Source organism: Pelophylax lessonae (assembly GCF_965119305.1).
Source record: "Pelophylax lessonae genome assembly, chromosome: 3".
In the NCBI taxonomy this organism is placed as follows: Eukaryota; Metazoa; Chordata; class Amphibia; order Anura; family Ranidae; genus Pelophylax; species Pelophylax lessonae.
The window spans coordinates 369063922-369080691 of record NC_138770.1 but is presented as its reverse complement, the minus strand read 5'-3'; the positions used below and the strand labels follow the sequence as shown (position 1 = coordinate 369080691).

The 16770-nt window shown below is 44.4% G+C and overlaps 1 protein-coding gene across 1 annotated transcript in view; it reads left to right on the top strand.

Annotated features, from left to right (window-relative positions):
* The window catches only part of RNGTT (RNA guanylyltransferase and 5'-phosphatase), a 641023-nt gene that overhangs the window by 13311 nt on the left and 610942 nt on the right, over positions 1-16770 (top strand). Inside the window, exon 4 of the mRNA XM_082249686.1 lies at positions 15561-15649. Within this exon, the coding sequence (XP_082105812.1) occupies positions 15561-15649 (89 nt within the window). The remainder of the gene's footprint in view (positions 1-15560; positions 15650-16770) is intronic.

Sequence of the window (16770 nt, the reverse complement as noted above, 5' to 3'; positions counted from 1 at the left end):
GAAGTTGTGAAGAGCAGGGTGAGACAGTTTGTAACAGATTTACTTTTTAATAGCCTGTGGCTATGATGAAGGTATATCTGTGTGTACATTTTAAGTCTTTAACCACTTGCCATCAAATCGCATACCTGTACGTCATTTGGCTTCAAATGGTTTTACCAGAGTGATGCTTGCAGCTGCAGGCCTCTCCCCCACTGTTCTTTAGAGCTGACGGTTGGCTCTCTTGTAATGGCAACCGATGCAGCTAGGCTCTCCTGTCCCAGCGGTAGACCCGAACTAAGCTGGAATTGGCTTTGATCAGGGCTCGGATATTGTAACCCAGAAGCAACGTCACGACTTCACTTCTGGTTTACTTGAGAGCCAACGGCGCCAGTTTTCAAAAATGGAAAGTATTCAAAAATGCTGATTTTGGTGTTTTTTTCAAGTGCAGAGGAGGGGTTTAAACGCCTCATCCCTCCGTGCTCATGCGCAGAAGCAAATGCATACGCAAGTCGTGCTTGCAAATGTAAACAGTGCTCAAACCACACTAATGCAGCGATTGTTGGAGCGAGAGCAGTAGTTCTAGCGCAAGACCTCCTCTGTAACACTAAACTGGTAACCGTTTAAATATTTTAAAGCATTGCCTATGGTGATTTTTAAGTACTGTAGTTTGTCGCCATTCCACAAGTGTGTGCTATTCTAAAGCATGACATGTTGGGTATCTATTTACAAAAAAAATTGGGCTAACTTGACTTTTTTTTTTTTAATATTATATTTATTAAAGTGTATTTTTCCCCCAAAAATAGTATTTGAAAGACCACTGCGCAAATACAGTGCGACACAAAATATTGCGAAGACCGCCATTTTATTTTCTAGGGTCTCTGCTCAAGAAATAAAATATAATGTTTGGGGGTTCGAAGTAGTTTTCTAGCAAAAAAATACTAATTTTAACTTGTAAACAACAAATATTTGCAAAAGGCTTGTTCTTCAAGTGGTTAATTACATTTTTTGCCTACTTGTTTGTAACTAGAGAAAGGACTTAAAGTGATATTAAAGTCTTTTTTTGTTTGTTTTAAAATAACATTTTATACTTACCTGTTCTGTGCAGTGGTTTTACACAAAGCAGTCCAGATCCTCCTCTTCTTGGGTTCCCCTCTGGTGCTCCTGCCCCTTCTCCTGCTGAGTTCCCCCACAGCAAGCAGCTTGCTATGAGGGCACCCGAGCTGAGCTGCTGCTCTGAGTGTCCATTTAGACACAGAGCCGCTGCTTGGACCCACCCCCTCTCTCTTCTCATTGGCTCACTGACTTTGACAGCAGCCGGAGCCAATGGCGCCCGCTGCTGTCTTAGCTAATGAGGGAGATTCCCCGGACACCTGAGTCTCTGGTGCAACATTGCTGGATCAAGATGGGTCTCAGGTAAGTATTAGGGGGGCTGCTGCACACAGAAGGTTTTTAATCCTTTTGTAAAGAATGCATTAAGATAGAAAACCTTCTGTCTTTAGAACCACTTTATACAGGCCTGTTAAAAAATAACGGAAAATTGTATCAAATTTTCCTTTCCTGTTGCCAAACCATGGCAGCATGCTAGTGTTCCGTCTCTTGACCACTCCCTCAGGACCAGTGAATAGCATAAAAAAAGGAGTTGTTAGACATCCCCCTATTCTTTGTAATAAGCCACATACCGAAATGTACAAAGGTGGGACCGTATGCTGCCTTGGTTTGGCATCCGGAAAGGAAAATGACGGTAAGTATTTGATACAATTTTCCATTTTCCTGACACCAACATGGCAGCACACTAGTGATAAATAACTAGCCGACAGGATGGGTACTGCTTGAACAAACCAAAACCAAATTTTATTTTTCCACATAACAGGAGACTGTATAGTCCTTCTGCTGAAATCTACAGATGACAAGGCGTCCAGATCAACTCTATATTGTCTTAGGTGTTCTGGGAAGACCAAGATGCCGTTCTATGGATGGTTTCCATAGAAATGTTCGAGAAGGCCGCCCACAAAATTGCCGCCGCCTTGGTAGAGTGCGCAGTCACCACTGAAGGAAGCTCACGGCCCCTCGCACTATATGCTCTATGTATAAGTTTGACGATCCATCCTGCCAAAGTTCTTGTAGTGGCCTCTTCCCTCTAGTGCTTCCCTGTTGGGATTATAAAGAGCTTGTCAGAAGATCTGAGGGGTGCGGTAACGGATAAGTATTTTTTCAAAGTTCTGAAAACCTCTAACTCATGCAGAGTCTCTGAATGCTCTTCTGTGCAATTGGGCAAAGCCCAAATACCTAACTGGTGGAAGGAAGTTGCCACCTTTGGTACAAAGTGGTCAACCGGCCTCAACTCGACTCGATCTGGGAAGAACCTTATACGTTGTTGTGAGGCTCCCAGGGCCTGTATCTTTCCTGCTGGAGGTTATCGCTGTTAAGAAAACGGATTTGTAAGCTATGTTCCAAAGATAACAGTCTTTAGAGCAAATGGATGTTCCGACCGAAAGCCCAGCAGTACTGACAGATCCCATTGGGGAAAAAACCCTTTTATTCGGTGGGCGAATCTTGATGACTGCTTTTAGGAATTGCCTAATTAATGGATCCTCAGCCCATCTAACTCGGGTTATTGCTGAAATTGCGCATATCTGCACTTTTAATGAGCTGAGGCTAAGGCCCATATCCAAGCACGGCTGAAGAAAGTCTAGTACTGCTGATAAAGGGGGGGCTGCAGGATCCAAGCCTTTTCCATCCAGCAGGAGTGCGAACCTGTCACAGATTTTGGTGTAGACTTTATTAGTAGTTGGTTTTCTGGCCCTCAGTAAGGTGAAAATCACTTCAGAGGCACACCCTAAGCTCTCCAGCCTACCCCTCCCAATAGCCAAGCTCGTAGTTCCAGCGCCTGCATATATATTCAGATGTAGAGATGTGCCCTGCACCAAGAGGTGCGGGAACACTGGCAGGGCAATTGGATGTTGCTTGCTGAGGTGGATCGCCAAGGGGAACCAGGGTCTACATGAGCAGATTGGGAGAATGGCAATGACTGTCACCTGTACTTTTAATAGCCTAAGGAGGAATCTCATTATCAGAGACGTAGGAAGGAAAGCATAAGCAAGACTGCAATTCCAAGGTTGTGCATCTGTCCCCTCGGCCTGGGGATGCGGAATCTAGACAAGAATCTCGGAAGCTTGTGGATGTTGTGGGATGCAAAGGGGTAGATTTGCGGTAGACCCCACCTGTGGACCAACTATGCAAACACTTTGGGATGCAAGGCTCATTCTGAATGATCCAGGAATTGCTGTCACAGATCTGCTTGTGTATTCAACCTCCCAGGGAGGTAGACTGAGCTCAGAGAATGCTGGTGAACTTTCACCCAGGTCATTATGGGTTCTACTTCCCTCAGCAACATACTGCTGCGAGTCCCCCCCACCCGGCGCTGAATATAGGCGACCGTGGCCGTCTATCTGTAGAGTGATTTGTCGATTCTTAAACTTGTGGTGCAGGGCCCTGAGAGCCCGGAAGGCTGCTTTCAGCTCCAGTACCATGGAAATCATTGCTTTGGCGGGAAAGTTTTATCTGCCCTGGACCGATAGACCTTCGCAGTGCACCCCCCAGCCTGTTTCGCTGGCGTCGGTCGTAACAATGATCCTAATTAAAGGACCTAAGGGCTGCAATTTCTTCAGGGACTCTGCCTTTAGCCACCACTGTAGGCGCTTTCTCATATCGAAAGACATTGCTATTAGTTGCGCCAAATTCTGGTTCCTCCACTGCGCTAGGAAGCTTTACTGAAGGTACCAGTGAGCCCAGGGGATCATTGGGATGCATGATGACATGGTGCCCAAAAGATTGAGGAACTGGAAGGCTGACAGGTGGGTAGCAGTTGCCGCTGCTAAGATTCTTCTCCTGATTGTCACCGCCTTCTCTGCCAAAATAGAGTCCGATGCTTTGGTTGTATCGAAGAGTGCTGCTAGGTATACCAACTGCTGGGTCAGGTTGAGTCTGCTTTTTTTTAAGTTGATGATCCACCCAAACTTCTGCAGGGTGTAAACGAGGATTTCCCTGTGTGATGGTAGTTCCTCTCGATCCCTGGCTAACAGTAGGATATTATCCAGATAGTGGTGGACTCGAAGTCCCTGCACCCTAAGTGGGGCTAATATGGCAATGGGGACCTTTTTTGTGAAGGTCCTTGGGGATGTGCGCAGACCAAATAGAAGATTGGTAAACTGTAGGTGACCGATCGCAAATCTCGCGTACCTCTGAAAGGCTGGTAAGATTGGGATGTGGAGATATGCGTCTTGCAGATCTAGTGAGAGCATCCAGTTGCCCAGCTGTATGGTCTGAATGACTGTGTGAACGGATTCCATCTTCAACTTCTCCAGTCCAATAAAGCGATTTCAGCCTCTTTAAGTCGATAACTGGGCGCCACCCTCCGTCCTTTTTGCAGACCACGAATAGGGTGGCGTAAAACCCAGTGTACATTTCTGTGTTAATGCTTGCTGTACCAGGTCTGAACGTACTGAAATAGAACAGCAGCCTTCTGTTGTGTCTCTGGGGCCTTGGTGGGCAAAAAATGATCTGGAAGGGGGTGTGTTGAGGAATCCCCAGGAATGGCCCTGAGTGACTGTGGTTTTTACCCAAGAGTCTGTACAGTTTCTTGCCCAGATGTCCGCAAAATGCGCCAGCCTGGCTCCTACTGGGAGCATCTGAGACTGTGCACCTTCAAAAAGACTTGGGTTCTTGTGGGGCACTTGGCATCTTCTGCTTGTGAGCTCTGAGGAAGGCTGCCTGTGTCCCTTTTTGCCTGCCTGCGGTCCCGGTCCGACGAGTGAACCTCGAGTCTCTGGCCCTGGATGAATGGAATCTACTGAAAAAAAAGGTTTTGACCTCCCTTTTGGTTCTTGTCCTGTGGGAGCTCAGATTTGCCCCCCCGACACTCTCGAGATGGAGATCTCTATCTTGGTACCAAAGAGAAACTTGCCCTCAAAGGGTATCTTGCACCGAGAAGACGCATCTGCTGAGCTTCAAACACAAGGCTCTCTTTGCCGTGACCCTATGTTAAGTTGCTCTGGCGGAGCATTTGACTGTGTGAATTGCGGCCTCACCTATAAAATCTGCCGACACCTTCAGCTCGTCCAAGGCGCTAATGATATCTGCTCTTGGCACTCCCTCCTTTTACCCCTCTTTCGATGTTTTGAGTCCACACCTTCAGGGCGCTAGCCACTGACGTAAGGGCCACAGCTGGGCGGCAGGCTGCTCCGGCTGCCTGATAGGCCTTTTTGAGATCTAAATCAATTCTTCTGTTCATGATATCCTTAAAAAAAGCTGAATCCTCCATTGGGAGTGTCCCATTCTTTAACCACTTGCCTTCTATGCACTTAAACACCCTTCCCATCCAGGCCAATTTTCAGCTTTCAGCGCTCTCACACTTTGAATGACAATTGCGCGGTCATGCTACACTGTACCCATATGAAATTTTTATCTTTTTTTTCACACAAACAGAGCTTTCTTTTGGTGGTATGTAATCATCTCTGGGTTTTTTATTTTTTACAAAAAAAAAAGAAAAAAGACAGAAAATTTTGAAAAAAAAAAAAAAAGTTTTTCTTATTTTCTGCGAGTAAATTTTGAAAATAAATTTTTCTCCCTCACTGATGTGCGCTGATGAGGCGGCACTGATGGGCACTGATAGGCTGCACTTATTGGCACTGATAGGCTGCACTTATGGGCACTGATGAGGTGGCACTTATGGGCACTGATGAGGTGGCACTTATGGGCACTGATGAGGAGGTACTAATATGCCGCACTGATGAGCACTGATAGGCGGCACTGATAGGCGGCACTGATAGGCGGCACTGCTGGGTACTGAGAGGTGGCACTGCTGGGTACTGAGAGGTGGCACTGCTGGGCACTGAGAGGTGGCACTGACGGGCGGCACTGATGGGCACTGATAGGCGGCACTGATGGACACTGACGGGTGGCACTGATGGACACTGACGGGTGGCACTGATGAGCACTGATGGGCGGCACTGATGAGCACTGATGGGCAGCACCATCAGTGCCCACACTCAGTGCCCATAGTGCTGCCAGTCAGTGCTCATCAGTGCCTAGATGAGCAGGCACTGATGGGCACTGACTGGCAGCACTATGGGCACTGATTGTGGGCATTGATGGGGGCACTGATGGCGGGCACTGTGGGCACTGATGGGGGGGCAATGTGTGTGGTTTTTTTACCTTCAGTAATCAGGGCACTGGTGATCAGTGCCCTGATTACATGTCTCTGTGTCCCCAGCGGCTGTCGGCTCCCCCTCCTTCCTCACACTGCAGTGTCTGTGTGAGGAAGGAGCGCCGGCGATGAGAGATGATCTCATATGTTTACATATGAGATCATCTCTCATTGGACGGCTTGATCACGTGGTGAATGGCCGCTGTGATTGGCCATTCACCACGATCTGTGATCGGCCGTGTCCAAGAGACACGGCCGACACAGATTCTCCCCGATGCGCGCTCGCAGGAGCGCGCGGGGGGGCGTGTCACTGGAGGCCGTTTAAAAACGGCCTCCCGAAAATTCGAGTCTGCGCTGCAGCCGTATATAGGCTGTAGCGCGGATGGGAGGGGGTTAACAGGCAGACCACTGCTGCATCAACCGTTGGCGAGTCAAGCGAAACCCCTTCTTTTTCTTCCTGTAAAGGGGTATAATTTGTGCATAGGGTTGAGAGAAAACCTCTTTTCAGTTTTCTGCCACACCTGTCCTATAACTTCCTTGATCATGTCCATAAACAGAAAATATGTTTGTCGTTTTTGAAGAAAAGGGAAGTAGGATGTGGCCTTTTTTGGCACAGGGGTTAAAACCCTCACTTTACTGTATACAAAATGTAAAAAAAAGTATTGCCTATAGTTCTATTTAAAAAAAATGTTCTGTGGTACTGGGTCTGTGAGTTCCCCTGTGTGTGAACATTTATGTTCGTTTTTTTTTTTTTTCTTCTTCTTTCAGTGTGCAGTTTTGACCTTAGTAATATGGTTTACATACAGTATGCTACAGTGCCTTGCGAATATTCGGCCCCCTTGAACTTTTCGACCTTTTGCCACATTTCAGGCTTCAAACATAAAGATATAAAACTGTATTTTTTTTGTGAAGAATAAACAAGTGGGACACAATCATAAAGTGGAACAAAATTTATTGGATATTTCAAACTCTTTTAACAAATAAAAAACGGAAAAATTGGGCATGCAAAATTATTCAGCCCCCTTAAGTTAATACTTTGTAGCGCCACCTTTTGCTGCTATTACAGCTGTAAGTCGCTTGGGGTATGTCTCTATCAGTTTTGAACATCAAGAGACTGAAATTTTTGCCCATTCCTCCTTGCAAAACAGCTCGAACTCAGTGAGGTTGGATGGAGAGCGTTTGTGAACAGCAGTTTTCAGTTCTTTCCACAGATTCTCGATTGGATTCAGGTCTGGACTTTGACTTGGCCATTCTAACACCTGGATATGTTTATTTGTGAACCATTCCATTGTATATTTTGCTTTATGTTTTGGATCATTGTCTTGTTGGAAGACAAATCTCCGTCCCAGTCTCAGGTCTTTTGCAGACTCCCATCAGGTTTTCTTCCACAATGGTCCTGTATTTGGCTCCATCAATTTTAACCATCTTCCCTGTCCCTGCTGAAGAAAAGTAGGCCCAAACCATGATGCTGCCACCACCATGTTGACAGTGGGGATGGTGTGCTCAGGGTGTTGAGCTGTGTTGCTTTTAGTCCAAACATAACGTTTTTTGCATTGTTGCCAAAAAGTTCGATTTTGGTTTCATCTTACCAGAGCACCTTCTTCCACATGTTTGGTGTGTCTCCCAGGTGGCTTGTGGCAAGCTTTAAACAACACTTTTTATGGATATCTTTAAGAAATGGCTTTCTTCTTGCCACTCTTCCATAAAGGCCAGATTTGTGCACGACTGATTGTTGTCCTATGGACAGAGTCTCCCACCTCAGCTGTAGATCTCTGCACTTCATCCAGAGTGATCATGGGCCTCTTGGCTGCATCTCTGATCAGTCTTCTCCTTGTATGAGCTGAAAGTTTAGAGGGACGGCCAGGTCTTCGTAGATTTGCAGTGATCTGATACTCCTTCCATTTCAATATTATCGCTTGCACAGTGCTCATTGGGATGTTTAAAACTTGGAAAATCTTTTTGTATCCAAATCCGGCTTTAAACTTCTCCACAACAGTATCTCGGACTTGCCTGGTGTGTTCCTTGTTCTTCATGATGCTCTCTGCGCTTTAACCACCTCAATACTGGGCACTTAAACCCCCTTCCTTCCCAGACCAATTTTCAGCTTTTAGCGCTGTTGCATTTTGAATGACAATTGCGCGGTCATGCAACACTGTACCTAAACCAAATTTGTGTCATTTTTTCCCCACAAATAGAGCTTTCTTTTGGTGGTATTTGATCACCGCCAGTTTTTTTCTTTTTTTGGTGCACAAATAAAAAAAGACCGAAAAGTTTGAAAAAAAAAAAAAAAGTTTTTTGTTTAGGTTATAAAATTTTGTAAATAGATATGTTTTTTCCTGCACTGATGAGCACTGATGACGCCGCACTGACAGGCACTGATGAGGAGACACTGATGGGGTGGCAATGATATGCAGCATTGATGGGCACTGATAGGTAGCACTGATATGCAGCACTGATGGGCACTGATATGTGGCATTGATAGCACTGATATGCAGCATTGGTGGGCACTGATAGGCAGCGCTGATGGGCACTGATAGGCAGCGCTGATGGGCACTGATAGGCAGCACTGATGGGCACTGATAGGCAGCGCTGATGGGCACTGATAGGCAGCGCTGATGGGCACTGATAGGCGGCGCTGATGGGCACTGATAGGCGGCGCTGATGGGGGGCACTGATGGGCAGCACTGGTGGGCAATAATGGGCACTGGTGGGCGGCACTGATAGATGGCAATAACGGGCACTGGTGGGCAGCACTAATAGATGGCATTGGTGGGCAGCACTAATAGGGGGGCACCACTGGCAGGCTCTCTGAGCCCTGTTTGCCATCCCTGGTGGCCATGGTGGGCATCCCTGGTGGTCATGGGTGGGCATCCCTGGTGGCTCTAGTGGCACCCCCTCCCCCCAGGGCTGCACTGGTAATCAATCATCTGATTACCAGCACAGACCCCCCCTGTGATCAGTGAGTAATTAGAAATACTCACTGATCCCCCCGGCTGTAATAGAGATCCTCTGCTCTTCTCCTCACTGACATGATCTGTCAGGAGGAGAAGAGATCGAAGCCGTTACAACGGCTCTATTGACATTACATGACGGCTGTGATTGGACACAGCCGTCATGTGATCAGGAGGGCCAATCACAGGGCCCTCCTGCCGAGGCTTGTTGCTCTGTGTCCGAGGGACACAGGCACATCGAGATCGCGCCGCTGCGCGTGCCCGCGGCGGCGCGATCTCTCTCCTTCTGAAGGACGTTCCGGAACGTCCGATCAGAAGGAGGAGACTCCCACCCGGCCGTATATTTACAATGGCCCAGGTGGGAGGTGGTTAAACGGACCTCTGAGACTATCACAATGCAGGTGCATTTATACGGAGACTTGATTACACACAGGTGGATTCTATTTATCATCATTAGTCATTTAGGTCAACATTGGATCATTCAGAGATCCTCACTGAACTTCTGGAGAGAGTTTGCTGCACTGAAAGTAAAGGGGCTGAATAATTTTGCACGCCCAATTTTTCCAGTTTTTTATTTAACAAAGTTTGAAATATCCAATAAATTTCGTTCCACTTCATGAGTGTGTCGCACTTGTTGCTGATTCTTCACAAAAAATTACAGTTTTATATCTTTATGTTTGAAGCCTGAAATGTGGCAAAAGGTCGCAAAGTTCAAGGGGGCCGAATACTTTCGCAAGGCACTGTAGCTAGGTATTTGTAACCAGTAAGAAGATTCAACAGTAATGTTTGATGTCATCCATTGTTCTGACAGCAGAATCGCAATATAGCCACGTAGCAACAGGTAATCTGTATGTACAGAACCTGACTGAGTGGTTTTACTTTTTAAAGTGGAGTTCCCATCTGAGGAAAAAAAATTAGAAGTTAGCACTACAAATACAGTAGATGCTGTCTTTTTAATATAAGGACACTTACCTGTCCAGGGATCCCGCAATCTCGGAACCCCAAGCTGATTTGTCAATTGGCTTCGGGTGCAGCTGCCAGGCTTTGCAAGTAAGGAAAACCGGCTGTGTAGCTGGTTTCCTACTGCACATGTGAGAGTCACGCCGTTTTCTGGGACCTCCGTGTGTCCCAGAAGGCAGCAGGGGGAATGAGGAGGGGCCAGAAATGTCAAAGATTGCCGATTGGTGGTGATCTTACACGAAAGTGGGAGTGGGTAACTGTCAAAACCAGGTATCTGCTCTCTCCCCCCCCCCCACCCCCCTTCCCCAAAACTGCCAAATGTGGCAGTGGAAGAGGGGAGGGTGTGAACAAGCAAAGCTTCTCCTTTAAGGTGGAGAGCTGTATAATACAATCTTGGTTAAACAGATTTATTTTTATTTTTGTAGGACTTTTTTTTTTTTTCTCATTCTTTCAACAGTGTGGAAATCAAAGTAAACAGTATGAAAATGACTGCAATAAATCAAGGAGTGTATTAAATGTTTGCCATTCTTGTGATGTCAGATATTGACTTTAGTTTTATTGCAGCATGCAGCTGCACCAGTTCTAACAAATTTCCCCATTTAACCTAGTTAGCTGTCAGCTGGTTCGGGTTTAGCTGGTCACTTTCAGAAAGGGATTTTCAGTTCACTTTCTCATGAATCCCAATACCAAGGGAACATTAATCTGCCTATTAAAATGCAACAAACAGACCCAAGGCGCTCATCCATAGAATTAGCTAGCAGTTATATGTGGTAGTACCATGCATTCTATTGACTCAGTCCTGTGCTGCATGCAATCCACTGGAGGAATAGAGATATCCAAAACAGAAATGCAAAGGCGAACTGGTAGAGTCAGGGTATCTGTAAGAAACAAGTAGATAAATTATAGGATGATGAATAAACAAATAAATCTTCCATATAAACCATGAAGAAACTTTGTGTGTGGCCAAAGATAAAGCACACAGTCCAGATTAAAACAGCCCAAGTCTCAACCAACCTCAAACACTAACACTGGATACACACTATACAACTTTTGTTGTTAGATTTCCTTTAGATTAACTTTACTATGTAGTGCAGGGCCTGCCAGATTGCATACAAATTGAAAGTGTTTAGGTTTGACCTCATATTATATGGTTTTGGTAAATCTAAGGGCTGTTTCACACGGGCTTTCCATGTGAAAGCTCCGCTGCGGTCCTTTTTTTTTTTTTTTTTTCACGGAGCGGATGACATTTCTGTCATCCGCTCCGTAGGTCCGCATATCATCCCATCCGTTTGCGGCTGATATGCGGACCTAATGTAAGTCTATGGGGATTGCGGATGTCAGCGGATGACACCGCTGACATCCGATTTTCCTTCCTTTCCGTTTTTTGAATGGAGGAAACATAGGGTTCTGTTCCGTTCCAAAAAACGGAACAGAACTGAAAGGAAGGAAATCGGATGTCAGCGGATGGTATTCCGCTGACATCCGCAATGCCATAGACTTACATTATGTCCGCAAAAAAATAGGATGATTTGCGGACATACGGAAAGCCCGTGTGAAAGAGCCCTAAAGGAAAAAAATCTATAGACAATTGTATAGTGTGTATGGCCCATATACACTGGGTTCACACTGCACATGGAGCTGCTCACAGCAGGGGTCCGGTTTGTCTCTGTTCATAGTTTCAGGTCTGATTTCAGTCCGAATTTTTGGCTGAATTCGGACCTGAAATGGTCTAGAGCCACACCAGAGATATGTGAACCGGCTCCATAGCAAGCCGAACGCAATCTCCTGACATGCATATTGGGTGTGGGGAAACCCGCATCTAATGCACAATAGTGTGAACCCAGCCTGAATGGAGGGCCCAGCACTTGGCTCGAGGATTACATAGTAGCCTGAAGGCTCGCTGGGATCAGCTGTTGGTGTCCTGCAGGAAAAGCACACATCAGTGTAGTGTGTAGTAAGGCTGGAGGCAACCAAGAAAATGGCTACAGGATGGAGACAATAATGCAGCAGGGCAAGGGAGATGATGTGGCCACTCCGGTGGCCCATCTCTCAATTTGGCAAAGAACCTGGGAGCTTTGAAACACATTATCTGATTGTAGAGAGAGCCCCCCTGGTCCCTCCCTTTCCTTTTTAAACAGGCCATCGGAGTGGCCACGTCATCTCCTTTTGCCCTGCTGCATTATTGTCTCCATCCTGTGAGCAGCCATCTTCTTGGTGGGCTCCAGCCTTACTGCACACCACATGATGTGTGCCTTTCCTGTGGGACACCAACAACTGATCCCAGCGAGCCTCTTTGCTGGCATGTGAACCTTGGGCCCTCCATTTAGTGTTTTAGGTTGGATGAGACTTGGGCTTTTACCTTTTTAAAATTAGACTGTGCCATTCACACATGACTGTGTTTTGTATCTGGAATGTGTGTTTATCTATGGCCACACAATAAATGTTCATGGTTTATTTGGAAGCAAGTTTTATTTGTTTAATCATCATCCTCCAATTTATCTACTTGTTTCTCATGAATACCTTGCTTTACCAGTGCACAACGTAATCTGCCTTATGCACATTTTATTTCCCCCAGTAACTAGCTTTTTGTTGGCTTAAAACAAATAAAATAGGAAATGCTCAGGCCAATTCCCCCAAAAATTCCGGTACAAATGCTCAAAAAAAAAATCCTGTAAAAAAAACAGAGTGCAGCTCAATGCTGCCTTAGTTCCTGTCTGTCTATTTAGAAATAATAATAAATAAAAAGCATGGCACAAAATGGTAAAAAAAAAAATAAATAATTTTCAAATTTTTGCCTAATTGTCAGCTTATACTTCAAACTGAGTAGGGGATTTATTACAACAGACCATAAAAAAACTGTCATTGATGACCATTCCTTCTGAAAATGCTATTTGCCTGGTTAGCATGCTATATTTTTAGCATGGATGTTATGAGTCAATAATTTAAAACCAGGATTAGTCTGAAATGTCTATCTGAGCTGTGTGATAAGTTGCTGCCAATGAGGAGTCCCTGAACTGTGTAAACAAGATATTTCTTTTGGAGCCAAAAGCACCACCTCCTAGTTTATTTATTGCGGGTATTTGTATAGGGCAGACAATTTATGCAGCATTTTACAATTATTATGCATTCACATTAGTCCCTGCCCTCAATGAGCTTACAATCTAAAGTCCCTAACTCACATTCCTATATATACATAGTAGGACCAATTCAGATATGAGCCATTTAACCTACCAAAATATATTTGGAGTGTGGGAGGAAACCCTCAGGAAGAACATGCAAACTCTATGCAGGTAGTGTCCCAGTTTAAAAGCAAAATATTCCTGTGCTATAGTTCACCTTAACTAGATTGTTAAAAAAGGTTACATACATTCCTTTTTAATCTTTATTTGTAAAACAGAAAAATGTATTAATGTAAAGGTAATCTATCATGGTTTTAAATACATTTTTTTTAGATTTGCTTCTTTCGGAGCATCTCCATCAGAGTTCTGTACGGTTGTTTACATTTTTGAGGAGTAGGGTGGAAGGGGGGAACTTTTGATGGTGTTTCTAGCAAAAATATAGTTCTAAGTTCAAATATTTGAGACTGTCAATCACATTTTCGGCAAGTGTAAAGCTGGGTATACATTACTAGAATTTTTTGTTCTACAATTTTCGTTGTAGGAAAATTTGTTGTTCTAAGCATTAGTGCTATCAAATCGATGTCCATTTTTGACTGTAGGGACAAGAAAATTCAAGGGAGAAGGATGGAAACGTTTTCTCACTTATACCAGTTTCTAACTGTGTGTGATTTTCATTCGGTCCATTCAGTGCAAAATCAAATGTTAAAAGCAAAATCTTGAACTACTTTCAAACAACATTTTAAATGGTCATGGAATTTCTGAATGAATTTTAACTCAAAACCTACTAGTGTATACCCAGTTTAAGAAATACAGCCATTTGTTAAAGTATATGTAATGCAACCTGTTCAGTTTAAAATCTAAATGAAAGGCAAAACATTTATACATATAAAAAACATTATAAACACTCCCCCCCCCCCTTCTTCTTCTTTTTTTTTTTTTTTTAAATAAGAGATCGCATTCCCTCTGTTTTCAGCTGCATAAGAGCTGAGGGAGGAGAAACCCAGTACACTGATCTTCCAAGTGAAAGGCTGTGCAGGGGATGTGTCAGGACAAGTCTGATCATTGGAGGAGAGCAAGCTGAGTTCCCAGCACAGCTAGAGAAATGACCACGGTGTGTTCTCCTGCTTTGTGTAGTCAGTTTTTAAGAAGAAAGCAGAGGGAGTGGCAGGAATACCAGGGAGTTCATACAAAGGAAGCAATACATAGAGTACAGGAAACTTTTAAGAATATGAAATGTTGGGTTTGCATACTCCTTTCAATACCAATTTTTTGTTGTCCCTCCTTTGTAGAGATAACCGGAGTTTCATTCCTGGGAATGAACTGCGCTTCAGAAACTCAAGAAACTGTCTAAGCAGACCCGTCATGCCAGTTTGTTTCACAATTAAATAGAAACTATAGTTTGTTCTGTGCCTAATTACCAAAGAGTGGCAGTTTTGTGGCACAATTATGTGGCAGTTTTCTGCAAAGATCCCTGCCAGCTCCAGGGCAGGTGTATGGAATGTGAGCTGTCAGTAGACAGCTCCCATTCCTCTCCCCGCTTGTACAAACAGAGCCTGCACAGCCTTCCTACCTCCTCCCACCCTCAGCTGAGCAGGAGGGTGGGGATGAACAGAGGAATCCAGGGCATGCAGCTCCAGCTACTGCTGTGTGCTTTGACTGTGATAGTCAGTGTAAAACACGGAGCAGACCGGTCCTAACAAAAGGACTTGTGCCCCTTTTTGTTAATTAGGAGTAGCATGTGCTTAATTTTCTAAGTATAGAAGAGTGGTGGAAACATTGTGCAAAATGTACAGCTACTTTTAAGGGGTTGAAATAAAAATAAACATGTGTATGCTTACCTGCTCTGGCTCACTCCTGAGTCTCGCGGCTGTGTTCATTGGCACAGACATTGGCCCCAGTCCCCTGCTCCCATGTCACTGAATTTGATTGACAGCAGCCAGTAGCCAATGGCTCCCGATGCTATCGATCTGTCCAATGAGGCGAGAGTAAATGGCTGGAGCTGCTGCATTCATGCACATTGCTGGATCGGATCGGACTCCGGTAAGGAAAAGGGGTGGGTCTGAGGGGAGCTGCAGCACAGAAGGTTTTTCATCTTCTTGCATAGAGGCTTTACAACCACTTTGGGCATAATAAAAGTCAGAATGTGGACTTATAAACAGACTAAGCTCTTATTGTAGGGCACAGCTTATTTATTTTGATTTGTGTTTTTTTATTTTTTTGTTTTTTATTTTTATGAGTATTGTTATGCACAAGCATGCAGGCTGGCAGGACTGACAATCTGAATACAATCTTTGAATATGCAACAATTGCTTTTATGTTCAACTTATACACTTTTTGCTTCTTCAGACATGCTGAGTGCCCATCTGTAGAAAACGCAAGAGCATTCATTCTCTTCTGTGAGCGGTTTATGGACAAAAAACCAGATGAGCTTATTGGTATGTCTTTTGTTTATTTTTGGTATCAATATTCAACTTTAAATGGTCAAGGTACCCTCCACCAACCCACCTTCCATAGAAAATGTTTGTTTTGGTAGATACAAGATTAGCCTTAATAATAATTGTTTAGGTCTTTTGGGAATTCTTTTTTTGAAAATGTTTTTTTTATTGAAAAATGTAAATGTATAGGCGCAAAACATAGCCTTTGGGCATTCCCCAGCCAAATAATACAAAAAACATAGAACTACTACTAATAACCTCTCATTATAAAACACAAAAAAACACCCCTTCTATATACCTCGCTCTATTGTTCTCTTATAAAATCACTTTAAGGGTTGATGAATTTTAAGGAGATTCCTGTTCCCTCTCAACCATCAGGATAATGTATTGGAAGAATATTTTCTTATCTAGTATTTAGAATCCTACCTGAACAAATGTAATGTGAGCCCCTTCAGAGGAGTAAATTTGTATAGATCATGAACTAAACCTTATCAGTGGGGAATGAATTCAGTCTGTGCTCTGTGGGCTCTTGATCATCTGTTGTACAGTCTGAATCTGTCCACCAGTGCCAGATATTGATATTAGTGCTTGAAATGGGCTGTCCCAGAGATCATTGCAGTCTTCATTTTCCAAGTCCTGCTCTTCCGAAAGCCACGCAGTTAGCAGGGAAGTAGTGACTTGTAGATCGCAGAAAGTGTTTTTTTGACAGCGTCATCCCGGAAGAGAACCTCCAAATCGTTCTGCTCCAATCTAAACAAGAATGATCCAAATTGCGTCGGAGTTGCAGGCATTGGAAGAAGAATGCATTAGGCAGTGTAATTTTATCTTTCAACCTATCAAATGTAAATAGTGCACTCCCATCACAAATATCTGAAAGGTATCTGATTCCTTTAGCAGCCCAAAGACCGGGGTCTGGTAAGGAATTAAATTCCGGTAGCATGGAATTGAACCAAAGCGGTGTTGATGGGGACCTTTTACTGCTCACTATATTGTGTTTAGTAATGACCGCATGCCAGGCCTTAATAACTGCCCTCATAGCGGCTGTAAGGGGTGGGTGAGAGACTCTCAGACCCCTGTAGAGGAGATTATGGAGGGTCTCTTAGGATCATAAATGGGCAGCT